General features: G+C 43.6%; 2 protein-coding genes across 24 annotated transcripts in view; one reads left to right on the top strand and one right to left on the bottom strand.

Moving 5' to 3' along the window:
* Positions 1 to 1,879: 1,879 nt before the first annotated feature.
* LOC122230731 overlaps positions 1,880 to 22,171 on the bottom strand; it is an 80,002-nt gene continuing 59,710 nt past the window's right edge. For 7 of the 12 annotated variants that reach the window (XR_006207788.1, XR_006207787.1, XR_006207793.1 and 4 more), the window contains 2 exons: positions 17,317 to 17,554; positions 1,880 to 2,407 (listed from right to left, as the gene is read on the bottom strand). Coding sequence is in view for 3 of the 12 variants with exons in the window: in XM_042957094.1 (XP_042813028.1) it covers positions 2,077 to 2,407 (331 nt within the window). In the remaining 9 variants the exon portion in view is untranslated. The remainder of the gene's footprint in view (positions 2,408 to 17,316; positions 17,555 to 22,171) is intronic. The other 5 variants (XR_006207789.1, XR_006207795.1, XM_042957094.1 and 2 more) reach the window with 1 other exon arrangement.
* The window catches only part of CLASP2 (cytoplasmic linker associated protein 2), a 180,412-nt gene continuing 176,707 nt past the window's right edge, over positions 18,467 to 22,171 (top strand). For all 12 annotated transcript variants that reach the window (XM_042957091.1, XM_042957085.1, XM_042957089.1 and 9 more), the window contains exon 1: positions 18,467 to 18,708. In XM_042957091.1, the coding sequence (XP_042813025.1) occupies positions 18,514 to 18,708 (195 nt within the window). In that variant the 5' untranslated portion in view covers positions 18,467 to 18,513. The remainder of the gene's footprint in view (positions 18,709 to 22,171) is intronic.

Below are 22,171 nucleotides of genomic sequence, written 5' to 3'. Positions count from 1 at the left end.
CTAAAAATTTTATTTTAACTGGTTTTTATGGGCAATGATTGGTATTTTCTTCCAAGTCTGGGACTAGCATGAGGCAAGTGAGATCTGTAGGGCATGAAATTTAGGAGGCACTCATTCTCAGGATTCTGTAGAGTCAGCATTTATATGACCCCAAGAGTTAGTATTTTCTTAAATTTTGTGCTGTAGTCACCTCTTTTCCCTGTCCAGTTTCTTTCTATGATTTCTCCCCACCTTCAAGATGTGACAGCAGGAAGAGAACAGCCTATCTCCTCTTCACTTGATAGTTTCAAAATCCTTAAGGAATGGAAATGGCTTAAAATACAGACAATATTTGGGAGGGAAAAAAAAAACCAGAATAATGTAAGGGCCAACTCCTGTCCTGTTACTAAATATGATTCTATAAGTAGAGAGGAAAGAAGCAAAGGAAGGAAAACAGAAAAATGATGGAAGTTTAAATAGAGATGAATCCTTGCACCTTGCTCACCCCTGGGCACACCCCCGGGACCAACCTGCTAGAGCACACCATGCCCCAGCACAGAATGAGATTAGCAGAAAGGATAGCGGAATCTACAGATGTCTTGAGGATAGGCATGAAGGACAACTCAGCAGTTAACTGCTCATGCCTGATAACCCAGGGATCAGATGTCTGGATGGTGGTGAGGATTAAGGGTCCTACTAAATTCCCCCCAAAGCTCTTGGAACTTAGATGCAACTTGAAGGAAAAGGGGTGGTAGAGGGACACACGATTTGATCAAGATCAAATTTTCACCACCCTAGCGGAATGGAGGCTTACAAGGATAATTACACAGGAAATTATATAGAAGGGGAGGGAAAGGATGTAACATGGTTTTTTTGCATATTTGAACCTGTTCCCTAAGATTTTTAGCCATTACCCAAGTACAGAATGACCCCTTGTGTGCATCATATCATACGTTCATGGGATATGAATGGCCAAGTGAAAGGATGAAGCTATATGGCAAGGATTCAGTCTTTCAGAAGACAAAGGATCCTCTCAAGAGCTCTCTTAACACTATATCTTTCTTTCTTTTTTTAAAATTTTTATTTATTTATTTGTTTGTTTATTTATTCTTTTAAAGTAGTCTCCATGCCCAATGCGGGGTTCAAACTCACAACCCAGAGCTCAAGAGTTGCATGCCTGGGGCACCTGGGCGGGTCAGTCGGTTAAGTGTCTGACTTCAGCTCAGGTCGTGATCTCACAGTTTGTGAGTTCGAGCCCCGTGTCAGTCGCTGTGCTGACAGCTCAGAGCCTAGAGCCTGCTTCTGATTCTGTGTCTCCCTCTCTCTCTCTCTCTGCCCCTCCCCTGCTCACACTCTGTCTCTCTCTCTTTCTCTCTCTCAAAAATAAATAAATGTTAAAAAAAAAAAAAAGGTGCATGCTCTACTGACTGATCCAACCAGGTGCCCCGAACTATGTCTCTCTTTATCTTCTCAACCTTATATGTTCAACTACCCATACAATTTTCTCTAGTTAATATTTCTCCACTTCCAACTTTTTGTTTGGAAATCTTATATGCCCTGCCAAATCCAGCACCTAAGACCATGAAGCTATAAGCACTCCTTCCCTATCATGTTGAGATTCTACCATATGTACATAGAGAATATTCAGTATTTTTTGTAAATAAAGGACATGTGGCCTCAAATTATACTTATGGCTCCCTGTGTCTTACCTCACTAACTAGTTTACACTTTTCCTGAGGGTACAGACTGTTTTAATAGTGCCCAGTACATATATTAGGTGTTCAGTGTCTATGCAGGCAAGAATGAATTCCCAGGTTGCCTATCCAACAAAATGGAATACTTAACATCTTAGATTGGGTTCTCCCAGAAGCAGACTGAGCCACAGATTCAAGTGGAAGAGGTTTATTAAGGAAGTGCTCCCAGGACAGACTAGCAAGGCAGTGGGGAAGCAGGACAGGCAAGAGGAGGCAGACAGACAAGTATACAATTTTAGATGAATTCCTGGAGTCAGTCTGATCCTGTGGGGAGTTCTGGGGCGTAATTTACACCTCTGAGTTCATCCAGTCTTGAGGCTGAGGAGCTGGGCTTCGTACACTCTCAACTAGTCAGTGGCCAACTCCTGGTCACCTTCAGAGATGTGAACTCCTGGAATCTCCAACCTTCCAGCTGGAGGTGACTCCAGTAGCCCAAGGGCAACCCTACAAAGAAGGTTGCTGGTATATGAAGAGGGTTCTGAGGGGATCTGAGCAGAGTACCTGTGTGTCCCCCGGGCCTGGCAACGAGCACAGTCTTCGAGCACTGCTTTGAGTCATTCTGAGCATGGTGCTCCTGGTAATCCTTGGTTTTTGGTTTGTTGATTGGTTCTTTTTGCCTTTTGTTTTTTGTTTGGTTTTGTTTTTGCCGATTTATATCCAACCTCCTTGTATTGCTATACGAAACAGTAAAAAAAAAAATTTTTTTAATTAGTCTTAAACAAAAACAAATACCAGATAGTCCAAAGATTTATATCTATAGAAGGAAACCATAAAAGTCCCTGGTCAAAGGCTCAGAGCTGCTTTGGGAAGGTAGGAGCTTGAGAAGATTAAACTGCTCTAACAGAAGAAAATGGGGGGCGCCTGGGTGGCGCAGTCGGTTGGGCGTCCGACTTCAGCCAGGTCACGATCTCGCGGTCCGTGAGTTCGAGCCCCGCGTCAGGCTCTGGGCTGATGGCTCGGAGCCTGGAGCCTGTTTCCGATTCTGTGTCTCCCTCTCTCTCTGCCCCTCCCCCGTTCATGCTCTGTCTCTCTCTGTCCCCAAAATAAATAAAAAACGTTGAAAAAAAAATTTTTTTAAAAAGAAAATGGAAAGAATTTGGTGTGTGTGTGTGTGTGTGTGTGTGTGTGTGTGTGTGTGTGTTTCTCTTTGGAGAGGGCAAGCACAGAGGAGAGGAGTGAGCACAGAAACGAGGGATGGAACCAAAAGACGGCTGAGAACAAGAGTGTCTGATGTTTGATTGTGAGATGCTTCTGTGTCTCCACTTCCCTAAACGTTCCTTGTGGACGGATACGTACTCAGAACCTCGGGGAAGCAGAAGCCATTTTGGGTCTGAAAATGTAGAAATGGATGAAGACAGGGTAGAGACGAAGGAACAGCCTCTAGCTGCGCGATGGAGAACAAGAATTCAGCTGGAGGCGGTCAGAGCCAGCACAGCCATGAGACCATAACTCCATAGGGAATTCACAGAGATCTTGGCCGGGGCACTGGGTTTCCTTTTCCCCGCAGCAAGGAATGTGCACACCCGGGCCAATCTTATCTGGACCTTTCCAACAACTGGACTACACTAGGGGACTGAAAGCACTTCAAAATATCTTTATGAGATACTTTGACAGAATAATATGCAATCATAACATGGGAGAATTCATGGGAGTTGTGTGACAACACAAAACAAAAAAGAGATGGGACGGAACGAGAGCCCAGTCAGTAAAGGTCTTAGCGCAGGTTCTCGTACTATATACTCTTGCTCCCAGTGGCTTTTGCAAGGACAGGCACAGAGCTGCTCACTGCATCTGACTCTTCTCTGAAAACCTTAATAATGAAACAGGGGGAGGGGCGCTTGGGTGGCTCAGTCGGTTAGTCAACTGACTTTGGCTCGGGTCATGATCTCGAGCCGGGTCATGGGGTCCCGGGTCCTGGGTTCGTGGGTTCAAGCCCCGCATCGGGCTCTGTGCTGATGGCTCAGAGCCTGGAACCTGCTTCGGATTCTGTGTCTCCCTCTCTCTCTGTTCCTCCCCTGCTTGTTCTCTGTCTCTCTGTGTCTCTCAAAAATAAATAAACATGAAAAAAACTTTTTTTTTTAAGTAATGGAACAGGGAGTCTGAAGAATGGGCTCATTGAAATCCTCTTGGCATCATTCCTGTCTGAGAAGCTGTTCCCTCGCTCACGTTGGCTCGACCCCAAGTCGCCTATGCACTTTGGACAACTGGCTGGCTAGCATTTCCTTTTCTATAATGTGTCAAATTTCTTCTAATCCACCCTTCTTTGTAAAGCCTTAACAAGCTTTGATATTAAGGAAAAGTGGGCTATTCATGACCTGACAGCTTTTAGAACGGTACAGAGTAGTTCCTGAGACCAGGAAATCACTATATGTGTTTGGCTGAAGTAGGAAAGGGTTTGGAATTTTCAGGAGACAGCAACTGGTTCCCTGGGATTGGGTATGTTAGGTGTATGAAAGCTGGAAAGATCATAGGAGCCAGGTCAACAGTTTATAATCTGTCTTTTGGAATTAAAGAGGTTCATGAAGATTTTAAGTAAAAAAATGTAACATCAAATCTTGAAAGGGAAAGATCACTGGCTGCAAGTGAAGAACAGGTCAAGGGGAAGCCAGGTGCTGTAGACTGCTCAGACTTATATAGCAAAATACCATGGGCTGTGTGGCTTAAACAACAGACATTTATTTCCCACCATTGTGGAAGCTAGGAAATCTGAGATCAGTACCAGCACAGTCAGGGTGCAGATAGCTACCTTCTTGTGATGTCCTTACCTGGGTGGGGGGAGGGAGGGAGGGAGGGAGGGAGAGAGAGAGAGAGAGAGAGAGAGAAGAGAGAAAGAACTAATCCCATCATAGAGACCCTATGTTCACGGCCTCATTTAAACATAATTATCTCCCCCAACCCCCACCTCCTAACACCACCACATTGAACTTCAACCTAAGAGTTTTGAGGGACACATTCATTCCATAATACCAGGGAATAATTTCTTAAGGAGGTTGTTGCAATAATTTAAGATGGAAGATGTAGTTCTCTACTCTTGGAGTGAGATTCTCACGACTATCAAAAATCTGAGTGACACATTAGGAAAATAAAGACAGAATGGTTTCCTCATCAAGGCGCCTGGGCGGCTCAGTTGGTTAAGCGTCCGACTCTTGATTTCAGCTCAGGTCACGATCTCACAGTTCGTGAGTTCAGGCCCTGCCTCAGCCTCTGCACTGACCGTGAAGCCTGCTTGGGATTGTCTCTCTCAACATAAATATATAAACTTAAAAAAAAAAATGATTTCCTTATCAATTACTTCAGATACACAGATACCTAAAAGAAAAAGTCAGGCTTTGTGGACTTAGGCTGACTGTTGATTGCCAAATGCACAGTAAGTTAATATAGGATATTAAAGCTGTGCGGCCTTGTGACCGCCTTGACATGGTTCCCCCTAACTGGGGTGTCAAACAGATGTGGCACCTCATGTTCTGAGCTCAGGCTGGAAACACTAATGATGATCCAAGATGAACTCACCTTGACATCCTTCATTATGTTTTTCAAAGACCCTTTCTCCAAATAAGGTCACATTCACAGTTTCTAGGGTTAGGACACGGCCATATCTTTTGGGAGGCCACAACTAAACCCACTCTAGATATTCTGGTGCCATCGTTCTCAAAGTGAGTCCATTATTTTCATAATAATACTAAGACAATATTGCCTTGTTCGCGGGGTTGATATTGGCACTGATGCTACAAAAGAATACGGGGCAAAACTGCAGTTTTCTTAGCATGAATTAATGCAGCGATGCCTGAGAAGTGACACTGACAACTGCACCTGAGAAGGTGAGGTTGGGACGGTGTGCGGTGAGAAGAGAAGTGGAGAGGCAGGTCTTTTCTGGAGCTGGATCTGTGGGAGCCATAGTGGAGCCTGGCGGGGCTAAGCAGGAACGAACAGCTGAGGCCAAGGCAAAGTGCAGCTCTGGTTGAGGGGAAGGGTTGAGAAGCAGGCACCAGAGAATCTGTTATCAGAGACTCAGGGTTCAGAAAAAAACGGTCCAGCTCTTGGGACAGTCGTGGTTACCGGCCTGGGCCTCTCTTTCCCGGGGACGAGTTTTTGGGGACCTGGGGTATGAGATACAGATATAGTCATTGTGGCAATGAGTGTGTACTCTCTCCGAGAGGGACTATGATGACAACCAGCTCTTAGAACACATAGATGTGCAGAGGCTGGGAGCTGAGGGCAGACTGGCTTGGGTTTTGTCTTAGTCTGGGTTTTTCCAAAGGCAAGGATTTGGGTGCAAGTAGTTGATTCAGAAAGTGACCCCCGGAGGCACCTGGGTGGCTCAGTTGGTTAAGTGTCTGACTCTTGATTTTTGGCTCGGGTCACGATCACATGGTTCGTGTGTTCAAGCCCCACTTAGGTCTCTGCCCTGATGGTGCAGAGCCTGCTTGGGATTCTGTCTCCCTCTCTCTCTGTCCATCCCCTGCTTGCTCTCTATCTCCCCCAAAATAAATAAAAATGGACTTAAAAAAAGAAAGAAGAAAGAAAGAAAGAAAGAAAGAAAGAAAGAAAGAAAGAAAGAAAGATCCCTGGAAGGGTGGTGAGAGTGAGACCTGGAAGGAAGACAGCCAGGAAAGGGAACTTTAATGAGCGAGTTACTACTGGGGGTAACTGGGGTTCAGTCCCTCCGAGGTCTGTGAAGAATGTTTGGGATTGTCTCACAGAGAGGCACGGAAGCTAGGGTCTTTATCTACCAATTCCTGAACCTCTTTGGTTGCAGCTTGTTCTTGGGGTCTCAACCCCACAGCAACTCTCATTGTCAGGGAAAAGTGTGGGGACAGAATGCCGAGCTGAATGTATAGAGCTGTCTGTAGGTGTCGGAGCTGAGAGTTTTGAATCTCCTTTCCCGGGCATATTTGTTATGTGACTTTTCTTCTCTGTGCTTCAATTCACTCATCTATGGAAGCAGGATGATAGTAATCAAACCTTATAGGGTTTCCATGAGAATTAAATGACCAAAGACATGTATGTGAACTGCTTAGAAAACTCCCGGGAGCAGATTTCGTAATATAGTGCTCATGTTGTATCTGTGACGTTCGTTAAACTGATTTGTCAAATTAATTACATTTACCTCCCTCTCTCACTTTAGAAAAGTGATCATTTATTTGGCATAAATTGCTCTTTTTTTTTAAGCAACCTGTTGTGTTTTTTTTCTTAACAGATTTTCCAGCTTCACTAGTGTTTACAATTGTGAATTTCCTTCCATCGTTCATCATTATTTGTTAGCTGTGTAGTCTTTCAGTAACTGAGCTGACTTCAGTGTTCTGAAAACCTCAACATTGTCACTGCCGCCACAAGCGGGAAGACAACTAAAATGCCTTTCACTTTACCTCTCCCTGAGTGACAACACAAAACATGATAGATGTATTCATATTTTCCAACTACAATATAGATCTCTAGAGATATTCTGCATATATTGAGAAGTTTACCTTGATAAACACAGGTTTTTATATTTTTGTTTTTATTTTTAAATTTTTATTTATTTATTTATTTATTTAGGAGAGAGAGTTGGGGAGGCGCAGAGGAAGAGGGAGAGAATTTTAAGCAGGGTCCACACTTAGCACGGAGCCCACTGCAGGGGCTCGATCTCACAACTGTGAGACCATGACCTGAGCCAAAATCAAGATGCTTAAGCAACTCGGTCACTCAGGAGCCCCATTTTTTATTGATTGATTGATTGATTGATTGATTGATTGATTTTTGCCTAAGTATCAATTGAGGTGGAGCTCATCTTACAACCTCAGAGATGGTTTGCTGTGCTTAGCAATTTTTTGTATGTGGATCAAATTCCTTTCCACACGTTCTGAATGATTCAGGGCCACAAAGTACCTCTTTACTCTCCTGTTCACATTTTTGCTCTCAAAATAATGCTTTAAACTGTATATTTTGAGTAGCAGCACTCAATTAACAGTTTCCCTCCAAAAAATGAGCAGAGCATTGCAGTTGGGGTGAAAGGATTTGGGGTCAGATTATCTGGATTCACATGTGGCTAAGCCATTTATTAGCTGGGTGAACATGATCAAGTTACTTAATCTCCCTTAGTATTTGTATCCCCATCTGTACAATGGGGATATTAACAGTACCTACTTCATAAGTTTGTTATGGAAACTCAATGAGCCAATATATGTAACGTGCTTAAAACAGCACCTGGCTCTTAAATGCTATCCAAAAATTTGCTAACTAAAGAACTCTATATAAGTTGACTGTTTGGTATTTCATATGTACTTTGCCTTGTATGATGGGTGCTTTGCATTGGTGAGGTGAAACCCAGAGCAAGAAATCATTTTTCTTTATTGAGACTGTCATATTTATTGTCTAGACAATTGCACTGAACTCCTAAGGGATCTCATTTCTAACCTCCTCTCTTTCCAGTTCATCTTCGCTACTGCTGTAGTTTTGGTCATATCTCTAGATTTTCCAAAGATTTTTATGGCTCCCCATTTCCATTATGAGACTTCACTAAGTTTTGTTTTTTGTTTTTTTTTTTTTTACAGAAATGCCTTTCCTAATTACACAGGAAAATGAATATGTGCCCCAGGATGTACAAACTGAAGCAACTAGGCACAAGTAAGAAGTATCCTTGAATTATAGGCACCTAAGATTTTATGTCAGCTTTGCATTCTAATCCATTATGTGGTCATACCTATTTTAACTTAGGACACATTTTCCATTTCTTGCCATCAGGAAAGTTTTCAAAAGATTTTTCCTACTGTTTCCTTGGTTAACTGACATGAGCTATCGCATCAAGTACCAATTTTGGATAATTAGACTGAATAGCAGAGACCTGACAGTTCCTATCAGGCGATTTCTTTTCGCTACAGGTGTCACAATATTTCTCAAATCCAGACAGTTAAAAATGTATGGATATACTTTTTTAACTGCTTTAGGAGCTATGGGGGTAATCATTGAGTAGAAATGCCCTGAATGCTGACAAAGAGGTAGAACAGTACATTTTCGGACTACTGTTGCTTAAAATTTTAATAAATCTGTCTTCATGCTAACAGGTTGTAGTGTCACTATTCTTAGGATTGCAAGCAATAGAAACTCAACTCAAACCAGCTGACACGGAAAAGGGACTCCATAGCTTAGTAAGTTTAAAGTCCAGGGTTGCAGATGGCTTTATCTGTGCCTCTGTCTAGGAGTCCAATGATCAGGGCTTTGGTTCTCCATTTCTAGGGCAGGGTGTTTCCACACGGCGATCAAGATGGTGGTTATGGTAAATTGTACAATTGAAAAGAGCTCATTTCCCTCTTACCTCTAGAAGAAAGTGCCAGAGACAGACCAGCTTTGTTCAAATTCATTTCTCGCTTAATCACTGGCCATGTGGGTGGGATGCAGTGATTGATCAAAACTTGACTGAATGCCATGCCCGTGGCAGTTTGATTGTCAGCCTCTCAGCACTCCATATCCCATACCCCTGGAGTGACAAATTCTTCCCATGTTCCCAAGGCTGTGGGGTTTCCCGTACCCAGAACTTCAAGTGATAAAACTGGGTGGGGCATACATAGCAGGACAGTTAGTCCCACCACCGCATCATCCAAAAATGGATGGGAGACGGTACTAGGCAGACCAGATCTATGGTGACCACAATGCGCCAAGAATCTAATTGCCTGTGGTTTATTGGCAGACCAAACTCATTTCTGATCATTCCAGCTCCCTTGTTATCTTAGAATACTTGCCAAGTAATGTTTTTTTAGTGGGGGGGGGAAAAAAAAACCTGACAATTTTTATTTATGCCAGTCTTTTAAATCTGATGTAAATGAACCAAGAGTCTTAAACAACTTATAGTTCCACCATGAATTCTCATACAATTCAGATTTTATTTTCACTTAGCAGCCTTGTCATGTGCACTGAAAATATTAGAGTAACTTTCTAATTATCATTTGAGAGGCTAGCTTTTAAAATGAAAATTAACTCAACTTTGTAAGATAACTTTATCAGTAAAGTGGACATTTAAAAAAAAATTTTTTTTTAACATGTATTTATTTTTGAGACAGAGAGAGACAGAACATGAACAGGGGAGGGGCAGAGAGAGAGGGAGACACAGAATCGGAAGCAGGCTCCAGGCTCTGAGCCATCAGCCCAGAGCCTGACACGGGGCTCGAACTCACGGACCGCGAGATCGTGACCTGAGCCGAAGTCGGACGCTCAACCAACTGAGCCACCCAGGCGCCCCAGTAAAGTGGACATTTAAAGGATTCACTCAAGTCAGCAAAACTAAAAGGCAGCCTACAGAATGGGAGAAGATATTTATAAACAACATATCTGATAAAGGGTTAGTACCCAAAACCTACAAAGAAGTTATCAAACTCAACACGCTACAAATATTTGTAGGCACCCTACAAATATGATTTTTAAACGTCACTTCAAATGTAAATGGTTTCAGGCAATTACTGTTCATTTTTCTCAAACACTGGAGGTACCAACCTATAGGCTTATTCACACATCCACAGTAATGGAAATTTGTATTAAAGTTAACATCTGATTATATCCTGTACACATTTTAGATGAACTTCAGTTTATTAAAATGGTGTTTGGAATGTATCACTGTCAAAATAATTATAGGGAGATTTGGGTAGTTCTGACTGTCAGTAACATCAGTAATTTCAGGTTTTCCTGAATGGCTTCTATTCTCACTGTTTCAAACTTATAACTGAAATTTACTCCTTTTAGTACTCTCCCTCCCTCTCTCTCTGCCCCTCTGCCCCTCAATACACATTCTCTCTCTCTCAAAATAAATAAATAAATACCTTACTGCTTTTAACCATTGATTCTATTTCTATTTGAAAATACAATTTTCAATATTTAAAAAGTATTATAAAGATAGTGTGGCAGTCAGCCTCCAAAATGGTCCCCATCCTTGCCTCTGATGAAGGCTTGGAGCCCTAGTTTAGTACCTTCCCACAATGACTTGTGTGAATCATAAGACAATTGTGTAAATGATGGTGTCTGACTTCTGATTTTAGGCCGTAAAAGACATTGAGACTTTATCTGTGGCCTTGGATCACTCAACCTTGAAGGATGTCTGCTGCTTTGTCATAAAGACAGCCAAGCAGCCCTGTGGAGAAATTCAGGAGACGAGGAACTTTGGCCAACAACCATGTGAAGGAGAGCCTCCAACACAGGTCAAGTCTCCGGATGATGATGCAGCCTGGCTGACATCTTGCGGCGTCATGCAAGAACCTGAGCCAAAACCCTCCAGCTAAGCCAATCTCAAGTTCCTGGCCCACCAGAACCTGTAAGATCATAACTATGTGTCATTGTTCTACATTATTAAGATTGGGGCAATTTGTTACTCAGCAATAGGTAACTAATACAGAAAATGAGACAGAAACCAAAGTTTCAAAACACAAATTTTTTAGTACTTTTTTCTTATCAGAAAACTCACCACTAAATGAAATAGGAACATGCCATTTGGAGTAAAACATCCATCACAGGCAACTAGGCAGGAATTGATTTTATGGCAGTTACTGGATAATTTTTCTGTCGTGACATTTTTTTTTAACAGTCTTCTATTTGTTGAGGAATTTATTTTTGCAAATACCAGCTGGGCGGATCCTTGCAGATGGGGCAAGAAATTGCACACTAATGCTGTGGCTCTTGGTGATATTTTCATGGTCTTTTTGTTGTTGTTGTTGTTATGTTTATTTATTTTTGAGAGAGACAGGGCGTGCGTGGGGGAAGGGCAGAGAGAGAAGGAGACACAGAATCCCAAGCAGGCTCCAGGCTCTGAGCTGTCAGCGCAGAGCCCGAAGTGGGGCTCAAACTCACAAACTGCAAGATCATGACCTGAGCTGAAGTCAGAAGCTTAGCTGACTGAGCCACCCAGGCTCCGCAATGGTCTTTTTTACCATGATCTAATCCATCTTTGACACGTTTGACAGAAATCCCTGGTGACATCAAAGCACCAAATTTTCCAATCATTCATTGCACATAAAACTGTCTATTTTTCCAGGTTTTTATGGAAAACAAGATACTGACTACCATGGAAAAGTGGTATATTATTTATTTTCCTTTCTGAATACATGCGACAAAACCTTTTCGGGGCTTACAAATTCCGACAAGAACTCCCCCACGTAGGTCCCAAGGAACCAGCTGAACTGGCCTGGCCACAATTACTAAGCTCAGGCTGTCATTTCCTGCCTCTGCATCCAAATTCTTTCTTATCTCTTGGGATTCCTTCTCTGCTTCTTCTCCTTGCTGAAATCATGCTCATACTCCCATTTACCTCATTTGCTCATATATCAAAAAACTTCTCTTAAATCTGCCATATAAGAGTTACCTTTTCCTACCTTGGACCGTACCCTTTTTATGACCATTCCCCACATTTAGCATTGTAACATACATTTCCGACATTGGGAGTTTGGAGTCGAATTCTAGGAGAATTTAAGTGCCTTCTGGATTTGCGTTATTGTCTATAGAGCTTAAGTTAAATTCTTAAAAATGGTAGGAGACTCGAAGGTATTTCCCAGTTGAAGGGTTACATAAATAAGTCTTTCTGCACCTCAGGGACATAGTGGGAAGTTAGGAAAATTGACGCCATTGGTGGTACAGAGCTGGGCAGAGCCCTCCTGGTAGGCAGGGTCACAGCAAATCCACAACCCTCAGTGCACCTTCTACCCGATGCCCACTTTAACTCCCAGCCCCCTTCTTCAGCAAAGCATTCCACTCACTGGGAACCCACCTTTGAGTTTTTTACATCAGAAACCAATGAGAAAACATTTACTCACAGAAATAAGTTTACAGCAAGTGGTGCCCAGACAGGTAGGTCTATTTCATCAATTATTAATTTCCAGAGCAATCTATGAATACATATATTCAAATGTATTTGCTACATTTATGAAGCTTTTTCACCTCCTAATGGATTTAATTTGATCTTTACCAAAAAGAAACAAAAAGTCTTTGGTGCTGGTGATGGGATTTGACTTTGCCCTACTTACCAGTTATGAACTTAGCCTGTTGCTGTTTCACAGACTCCTGGGTCAGAGACCAGAAACTTCTTACCCATTGCACAGTAAGTTACAAGAGCTTCATGTTTGCAATGATTCCCCTTCGCCTCTCAAATCTTATGAGGGTTGAGGTTGAGTTACAGGAGAGACCCAGAGGTTGGCAATTCTTCATTTTATAGCAGGCACTAAGCAAGACTGTTCTTTGTCCTGGAGGGAGACATTATTTCATCCCTCAAGGCTGCTTGCTGCAGACATCACCCGGAGCAGTAGCCCAAGTGCAGAGTGGTCAAGGCCTTGCATTGTTGGCATACCCAACAGGACCCGTGGGGCTCATGGAGGAGTATCTCTCCCAATAATCATTGTTAATCCCCTTTATTTAAACAAAACACGGGGGGTGCCTGGGTGGCTCAGTCAGTTAATGGTCCATCTTTGGCTCAGGTCATGATCTCCCAGTTTGTGTGCTGCCTGCTCAGAGCCCGGAGCCTGCTTCGGATTCTGTGTGTCCCTCTCGCTGCCCCTCCCCCACTCGTGCTCTGTCTCTCTCTCTCTCTTTCTCAAAAATAAATAAACATTAAAAAATTTTAAATAAATAAAGAAATTAATTTAATTAAATAAAATGAAACACTGAAGCTCAGAGACATCAATAGATCACTTTATTTACCCAGCTAATAATATGAGAATATCTGTTCTCTCCTTCTAAATTGGTGCTGCTTTCAATAGACCTGCACCATCTAATATGTAAAATGTTTTATTAATGATTTTAATTTTGATAACAAATTTAAATTATTCGAACCTTAATAAGATATTGTTAAATATTATAAAATTATTCAATATAACCTTTAAAAAGATTGTCACCTATAACCTTATTAAATGTCACTTAAAAATATTACCACATAAGATATTATGAAATGTAATTCGTATATTCTAAATATAACTTCACATTTCTTTTTCCTTTTTAAAATGTGACTACTAGAAAATTTTTAACTGCGTTTATTTTATGATCACACGTATATCATATTTCTAGTGAATAACACTGCAATAGACCATATTTTCCTTTTTGTCCCTTTTTTATTCCTTATTTTCCTTGTAATCCTTTGTTCCTAATCTTTTTTCTCATTTTCATTAGTTATAACATATACATTGCAAATGCACCATGTACTAATCTTAAGTGCACAGCTTGCTGAATTGTTACCTATGCATTCTCTGCTCTAATCACCATTCAGATCAGGAAGCAGAATGTTCCCTCCTACTCGATACCCACTGACTCCCATTCTTTGTGATAACTTCCGTTACCATTGGTAAGTTTTCCCTGTATTAGGACTTCCCATAAATAGAATCCCTGTTTTGTGTCTTGTGCTCAGCATAGGGTTTTTGAGACTCATCCTCATTGTTGAATGGACCAGTAGTCTGTTTTCTATTGCTTTGTAGAATTCCACTGTATGGCTATACCACAGTTATCCGGTTGCCAGCTGGTAGACACTTGGGGTGTTTCCAGTACAGGCAATTATGAATAAAGCTACTCTGAACATTTGTGTACATACTTAACCCCTGAGGAAGGATGTGATCTACATCCAGTGCCCCCTCCCACTCTAGTATTTAACACAGTGCCCTACTTGATGGATTTTTGGTGAAGTATGGTTTCAAACTAGCAGTGATTTGTCTCTTGGCCCTCAAATGGAAAATAAAGTCCAATGTCATAACAAAGTCTGCTCAGAGTTTCCACTATCATCGCAAATAATGAACAAATGGGTCGGGAAGTCAGTCTCCTGTATTTAAATGATCTATTTCAGTCTTGTTGCCAGTTAAAAATAGAGTTGTGCTCCCAGATACATTTTAGTGACTGATTACGAAAGAATGTAGATGTTTCCTACACTGTTTTTTTCCTAAGAGTGCTACCCATTTTCTTCATCTCCTTAGCCTTTCCTTTTCTTTTTAACAGTAATTCAGAGAAAGGTAGATCTAAGTGGAAATACTATATAGATATTCAAAGGAAATCTATGTTATACGAGGAATGTTATTATTTTGGTAGTTAATTCCAAAATTTTCTTTTTCATTTTCTTTCCTCTAGGATTATCTATCTGGGAGACAACAGAAGACAGACATCCTAGGTTTTAATCATGGATCTGAAATCATGAGCAAGCCTGGAGATTTAGCTTCTGAGCCTCAGCTTTCTTGTCTCTGAAATGGGGATTCAATACCTTCCATACAGGAGTTCTTGGAGGATTAAAAGACATAAGTCAAGCTGAGCTCTTCAGGCAACAGCCTTTGTGAAGCCCAGTTCTCATTGGACCCAGGCCTTCTTCCTACATGAGCTGCTTTTTTGTGTTTCCTGTTGTCTTTCTGATAACTTGGGTATTGGCAGGGATCTGTCTGCCAAGTTTCCTAAACTGTGTACTCAGGCATCTCAGGGTACAGCAGCAAACCCACCTAGAGCAGTCCAGGACAATTTTATTTTATGTTTATTTATTATTTTTGAGAGAGAGACAGGGCACGAGTGGGGGAGGAGCAGAGAGAGGGAGACACAGAATCCAAAGCGGGCTCCAGGCTCTGAGCTGTCGGCACAGAGCTCGATGCGGGGCTTGAGCCCACGAGCTGTGAAATGATGACCTGAGCCGGAGTGAAGTTGGACGGTTAACCGACTGAGCCACCCAGGCGCCCCCTGGGATATTTTAAATTTTAAAGGGAAACAGTGAAACTTGGCATCTGTCAGACAAGGCATGAACTGTACTGGCTCCAGGAAGTTTGCAGTTTCAGCATTAAATTATGGTACATTTCTTTCGTTGATGTCATATCTTTGCAAGACTGTTTTCTGTGGTTGCTGTGACGAAAAGTAAATGCTACGTGGAAATCTGTGTACAACAGGTAGAAGATAGCAAAATCCCATCTGAATCCAAGGTTTGAGAAATTGCAGTGACCAAGAGGTAAAGAGATCTCATTAGTACCTAGGTGGGGTTATTTAAAAATGAAATAAAAATGTATTTTTCTCCATTTTTTTGTGTATTATTTTTCATATGCCTACTAAGGTCTTAGGATATGAATATTCATTAAGTTGTTTGGATCTTACTACATAGTAGGTGGTATTTCTTAGGTATTCCTTTTTGGTCTAGGGGTATGTGAAAAAGTGACTGAGATACTAAGTGCTGTGAACTAACTTTGTTCTAAAGATGTTTAACCTAGGATAGGTAACAGTAATATAGAGGAATATGTAGATTTTGTAGTAGGTATGTAATAACAAATGTTACAACAGTCAGACTAAATTTGTAGATAAACTATTCCCCAGGAAACCACTTCTTTAATTAGCTAATTCCTGTGTATCCTCAAATCTCAATTAAAATATAACCTGTTCCAGGAAGCCTTCCCTGATTTGTAACTCTCGTACTCCCATTCTCAGTGCCATCTAGATAAGGAACCTGTCATCTAGGTTTCCAAAAACACATTGCTTATCCCAACATAGCATCCTAGGATCTTTGATTTTTTTTGTCTCTGAGTTTGTGGAGGGTGGAGACCAGATCTAAATGAATTTTGTATCTGTTGAATCTGGCACCGTATTTAGCGGGTAACAAGTGCTCAGAAGGTATTTGTTGATGAACTAATAAAATGTACACAGGTATATATGGGTAATAGTAACCAGTGTTTACTAAGCATTTTACAGGTACTTCCAGGGTTATTCAAATGCCATTGTATTATCTTATAACTTGAAGACGATTTAGTTTTCTTGTTACTTAAAGACCATCTAGTGTGATCTCTGAGTTCAGAAAGGTGAATGGAAGGCCGAGAGCAGCAGTCACTTCTGAACCTGGACTCCAGGGCTCCTACATTTTAACTTTTCCCACACCATGCACTACACCTGGTCACCGGCAAATAGAGTATAAACTTCTTGTGGACAGGATCCTCTTAACGTTCTTCTGCAACCTTCATGAATAGAACCTTTAGGCACCTGAGGAATAGTTACCACAGTTGACTTCATTGCGCTCCAGTTTCAGGGAAATTATAGCACTTGTTGATGAAAGAGACTTTAAAATACAACGTGAAACACAAATATGGAAGAAAAAACCCCCAGGAGTCACCTGGGTGGCTCAGTCGGTTAAGCGTCTGCGTCTTGATTTTGGCTCAGGTCACGATCTCTCGGCTTGTGGGATCGAGCCCCTTATCGGGCTCTGCGCTGACAGCACGGAGCCTGCTTGGGATTCTCTCTTTTCCTCTCTCTCTGCCCTCCCCCTCCTGCTTGCTCGCTCTCGGAAAATAAATAAATAAACATTAAAAAAAAAAAAAACAAGAATAGAAGTCAGAGCATGTATTATTATTGTTGTCACTGTTATTATTTTGTTTTTATGAACATTTCAATTATCAACATGACAATTTTCCTTGGATTCATTCACTTGTTCACCTTAAATTTTGAGCCTCCATTATTTGCCAAGCCGCATCCTAGGGAAAACACAAATTATCTTGGAGCTTTTTGTGTACTACCCAGATATTATACAAATAATTACTAAATTGTGGTTGGAAGTGACTGGCAGGAAGATAAATACATTGTGCATTGAGAATATATTAGGGACCGCTGCACACTCACTAAAACGGCTCAAATCAATAACCCTTACCTTACTAAATATCGTGGAGAATGCGCAGCAGTTGGAACTTCAAGCGCTGCCGGTGAGAGTGTAATGTGGTCCAGCCACCTTGGACAACGGTGAAGTACATACTTCTCCGAAAGCCTAGTGATTCCAGTCCCCGGTATTTACCCGAGAGAAACGAAAACACGCGTCCACACAACGACTTGCGCAGAACTGCTGATGGTTATAGCCGCCGTCTTCATAATCATTCAAAAGCTGCAAATACCTGTAGTGAACGGGTCCACAATTGTACTGCTTCCATACAGTGGACTACTACTGTGCATAAGGAGGGCCTACGGGCACACCAGCGGTCCTGGGTGAGACTCAGGACATCGTGCTAAGAGAAGGAAGGCTGGCTCAAACGAGTACAGGGGATGCGAAGTTGTGTGACGTCAAAGGACGGGTAAAACTACGGTAAAGTGGTAGAAACCGGATGAGAATTGCCTGGGAGTGCAGGGATGGAAGGGCGCTATTCTCTGCCGGTGCTGCGGTTACCCTGGTGGCTGAATCTGCCAAAACTCATGGACGGCACACTTCAAATAGGTGTATTTTATTCCACGTAAATTAAACCGGAGTTAAAAACAAACAAACAAACAAACAAACAAACAAACAAACTACACGGTGACCCAACCGATGCAGGTGGCTGGGAGCAGGGGTCACGGAGCTTTTTTAAGAGGAAGTGCGCCGGACCGGGAAGGGGGCTTTCCAAGGGCCAGGAACTTTCCCCGGCGTTGATTCCAAGAAGCGACCTCTGTTTTACAGGCGGGGACGAAGATGCCGCGGCCGCCGGGCCACGGCCAGCCTCCAGGGAGAGGCCGAGCCGAGCCGGGCCGGGCCGCGCCTGGCCCCCAGCTCCCGCCGGGCGCCCCGCTACCCGCGGCAGGGCCGGCGGGAGCCGCCGCGGCGAAGTCGCGGGCGGGGGAGGCGGGCGCTCGCCGGCGTCGCGCCGACGTCACGCGCGTGCTGACGTAGCCGGCGGCCGCGGCCTCTAAAGCGGGCTGGGTGGCGGGGGGCGCCGAGTTTGACTCGTTTGGGGGCCGCCCGGCGCCTGGCGCTGCTCCCGCGGCCCGCCGCGCCCCGCGAGCCGCGCGTCGGCCGGCCCGTAGCGGCGGGGAGCCGCACCGGCGGCGGGGCGGCGCTCGGCGCAACTTGGTCCCCCGCGGGCGGGCGGCCGGGCGGGCGGCCATGGAGCCCCGCGGCATGGAGTACTTCAGCGCCCAGGTGCAGCAGAAGGACGTCGGCGGCCGCCTGCAGGTCGGCCAGGAGCTGCTGCTCCATCTGGGCGCCCCCGGCGCCATCCCGGACCTGGAGGAGGACCTGGGCCGCCTGGGCAAGACGATCGACGCGCTCACCGGCTGGGTGGGCTCGAGCAACTACCGGGTAAGCGGCGGCGGCGGCGGCGGCGGCGCGGCGGGGCCGGGCACGCCCTCCCGGGCCGGCCCTTTAATCCCGGACGTGCGCGTCCCGCCGGGCGAGCCCCCCGGGGTGCGCCTGGCGCCTCCGAACCGCCCCGGGAACGGGAAGGGAAGCCTGTGGGCTCGGGGGTCGGCGAGGGGGGGGGGCGGGGGGGTCCCTGGGCGCGCCCCCGAGCCGGGGGCTTCGTTCCCACCGCGACCGAGTTTTCCCCCGGTTGTGAAGACTGACAAATTCAGCGATTCCGCGACTCGACGCGGAGTTACTTGGCGTCAGGACACAGCGTTTCGCCTCCTGTTTCAAACTCATTGGTGATTTGCATACACAAAGCGCTCGAAGACTTTTTGCATTTGTACGTCCCTGTGTCACCGCTACTTGGAGACGGAGGACCTTGGGATACGATATTTTTAAGTTCAAAAGAGTGTGTTAAATCAATCTCCCTTATTTAGTGATTGTTCAGCCTGCTTAATCTTGTTTCTTTTCTTTATTGCTTTTTTTTAAAATAAATTTTGAGCCTGCAAGGTTGTGCTCTTTGTCTCTAAAAGCATCTTTAGAGCTTAATCAGGTGCCTGATTAAGTTTACTGTTAAATCTAATACAAACATGCTGACCCCAGGGCATTAGGTGTTTGTTTTTCATTTATTGTGGACGGAAAGCAGTTAAATGCTGTTAACTCCTTTTACCGTAGTTGAGGGCCGACTCGGATTCGAAACCTGTGTCTCAGCAGGTTAGCTGATGCCGAGAAAAAATTGTACAAGCAGGAATGAGTGTTTTTGAAGAGCTGGTAGGAGGTGGGCTGTAATGTAGCCACGTTGAGAGACCAGGTAATTCTGTAATGAGCCCGTACCGTAGTTTTTAGCAGTTATTTTTCTTTCGAGTCTTCTGGTGGCAGTGTTGCTTTAAAATGCGAGTTCAACTCTGGACGCAGTGATTCTCCTAAGTAATTTATACTTACAACCCTGCAAATAGGCTATACTTTGAAAGCTTTATTCTCATAGAGTAGAAAGACAGACTCCACTACTGTGCAGATTTAATGGTGAAGCTTAAACATGAGTTTTGGAAGGGGTTGACTTTTACAAGGATAATAAGCCGTTTGAGAATTAACCAGTTTGATGCTCTGTTGCATACTAGCTCGTCATTCTTTTGTAGAACTTCAGGAAAAGTTAACACTTGATATATCAGTACCATTTGGGAGAAACCACCTAACTTTACTCACCGTGTCAAGGCATATACCCACTCAAGAGAATTGATTTCATGTTGTAACATAGGCTCTTGTAGAAAAAGTCAGCTCTTTGGTAGGGCTTGCTTCTTCCCTTCCCAGCGAAGGGTGTCACCTACGCAGACCGTGGTGAGTTGGCTTTGGGCCCTTTCACCCCTCAGATGTACCATCTTCCACAGTAGCCCGATTTTTCCTGAATGTCTTTATGCACTACTTGCACTCAGTGCTGTGTTTTCCTTTCAGCTGGTCCATGAGAACTAGAATGTATCCAGGATCTGACGCAGGCTCTCATCTCTTCACCATTCTGTCCATGCTCCTTACTAGATGCTGTAGCTTGAGACAGTTTCCACAATCAGAAGATAACTGCCACAGGCTTCCACGACCTTAGCCACACACTCCCTTGTGGCTACGCCCATACATTCTGCCATCTGCTGTTACATGAAAGAAGGGTCTTTCTCGCTTCCGTGGTCTCTTGCCTCCTTAAGGACATTAATTCATCAATTCTCCTTTCTCCTTCCCGAATCCTTAGTTCTCTTCTTTCTACTGAATGCTGCATTGTTAGAGGGCATTGGGCTTTGTTTCTTATTTGAGTTTTATAAAGTAAGTTACCAAACTAGGTCGTCATTTTTTACCCAAGATACAATAAAACCTATTTGACTCTTTTGAAAAAAAGCGTATCGTGGAATTTTTTGAACCTACGCACAAATAGAGAATTGTATTTAAATTTCAAATTATGCTGAGCAAGTTCTAATTTTCTTCAGATTTGATAGTACTTTACAATTCGTCTTAACAGCCATCATGACTTCCATAAATTTGAGTGATGTGCTTATCCTGGGTGGTGGTCTAGATCCTGAGGATCCCGCTGTGAGGAAAACTAGCAAAGCTCATTCATTTAACTTCATTTGGATATTTATTGAGGACCAACTACAAGCAGGCACTCTTCAGGCACTTCAGATACAGTAGTGGAGAAAGAAATCCTTTCCTCTGTGGCCTTAGGTTCTAGTGGAGGCAGGGAACAAACAAGGTAAGTAAAATCTACAGTATGCTAGATGGTGGTAAGTGCTTCAGAGAAAACAGCAGGAAGGGAATAGTGTTGGGCAGGATGCAGGTGTTGGAATTTTTTTTTTCAATATATGAAATTTATTGTCAAATTGCTTTCAAGTGTTGGAATTTTAAATTTTTTTTTTTTTAACGTTTATTTATTTTTGAGAGAGAGAGAGACAGAGCATGAACGGGGGAGGGTCACAGAGAGAGGGAGACACAGAATCTGAAACAGGCTCCAGGCTCTGAGCTGTCAGCACAGAGCCCGACGCGGGGCTCGAACCCACGGACTGTGAGATCATGACCTGAGCTGAAGTCGGACACTTAACCGACTGAGCCACCCAGGCGCCCCTGAAGTGTTGGAATTTTAAATAGATGGTCATTGGGGCACATGGGTGGCTCAGCTGGTTGAGTGTTTGGCTCAGGTTACCATCTCATGAGTTTGAACTCTGTGTCGGGCTCTGTGCTGACAGCTCAGAGCCTGGAGCCTGCTTCGGATTCTGTGTCTCCCTCTCTGCCCCTCCCCTGATCGTACTCTGTTTTTGTCTGTCTCAAAAATAAAGAAACATTAAAAAAAAACAACAACAAAAAAAACCCACATGGGAAAGTCAGATCCTTGCCCTTATGGAGATCCCACTAGAAAGAGAAAGGCAGAAGGGGGGGGGGTGCCTGGGTGGCTCAGTCGGTTGAGCATCTGACTTCGGCTCAGGTCATGATCTCGCGGTCTGTGAATTTGAGCCCCACGTCGGGTTCTCTGCTGACAGCTCGGAGCCTGGAGCCTGCTTCGGGTTCTGTGTCTCCCTCTGTCTCTGCCCCTCCCCTGCTCATGCTGTCTCTCTCTGTCTCAAAAATAAATAAAACATTAAAAAAAAAAGGCAGAAGGGTATACAATGTAGATAATGTCAGGTAACAAGTGATTGTAATCAACTGATGTGGATGGAATGAGGCTAAGATGAGACAAGTTGGGGGTAGTCGAGAAAGTGAGGTGAAAATTGCGTACAGACATGAAATAAACGTAGGAGTGAAGAATGATTTAGACAGAGGAAACTGCAAATGTGTAGGCCCTAGTTCTGCGAGGAAGATAAAGAAGGACAACATGGCTAGAGTTTACAAGCGAGAGGTGTTAAGAAAGATGAAATTGAGGAGGCGGGTGGAAAGGGCCCTGTAGGGT

Source organism: Panthera tigris, chromosome C2 (genome assembly GCF_018350195.1).
Source record: "Panthera tigris isolate Pti1 chromosome C2, P.tigris_Pti1_mat1.1, whole genome shotgun sequence".
Taxonomy (NCBI): domain Eukaryota; kingdom Metazoa; phylum Chordata; class Mammalia; order Carnivora; family Felidae; genus Panthera; species Panthera tigris.
Note: the sequence above shows the minus strand (reverse complement) of the source record. Positions and strands in the feature narration are given on the sequence as shown.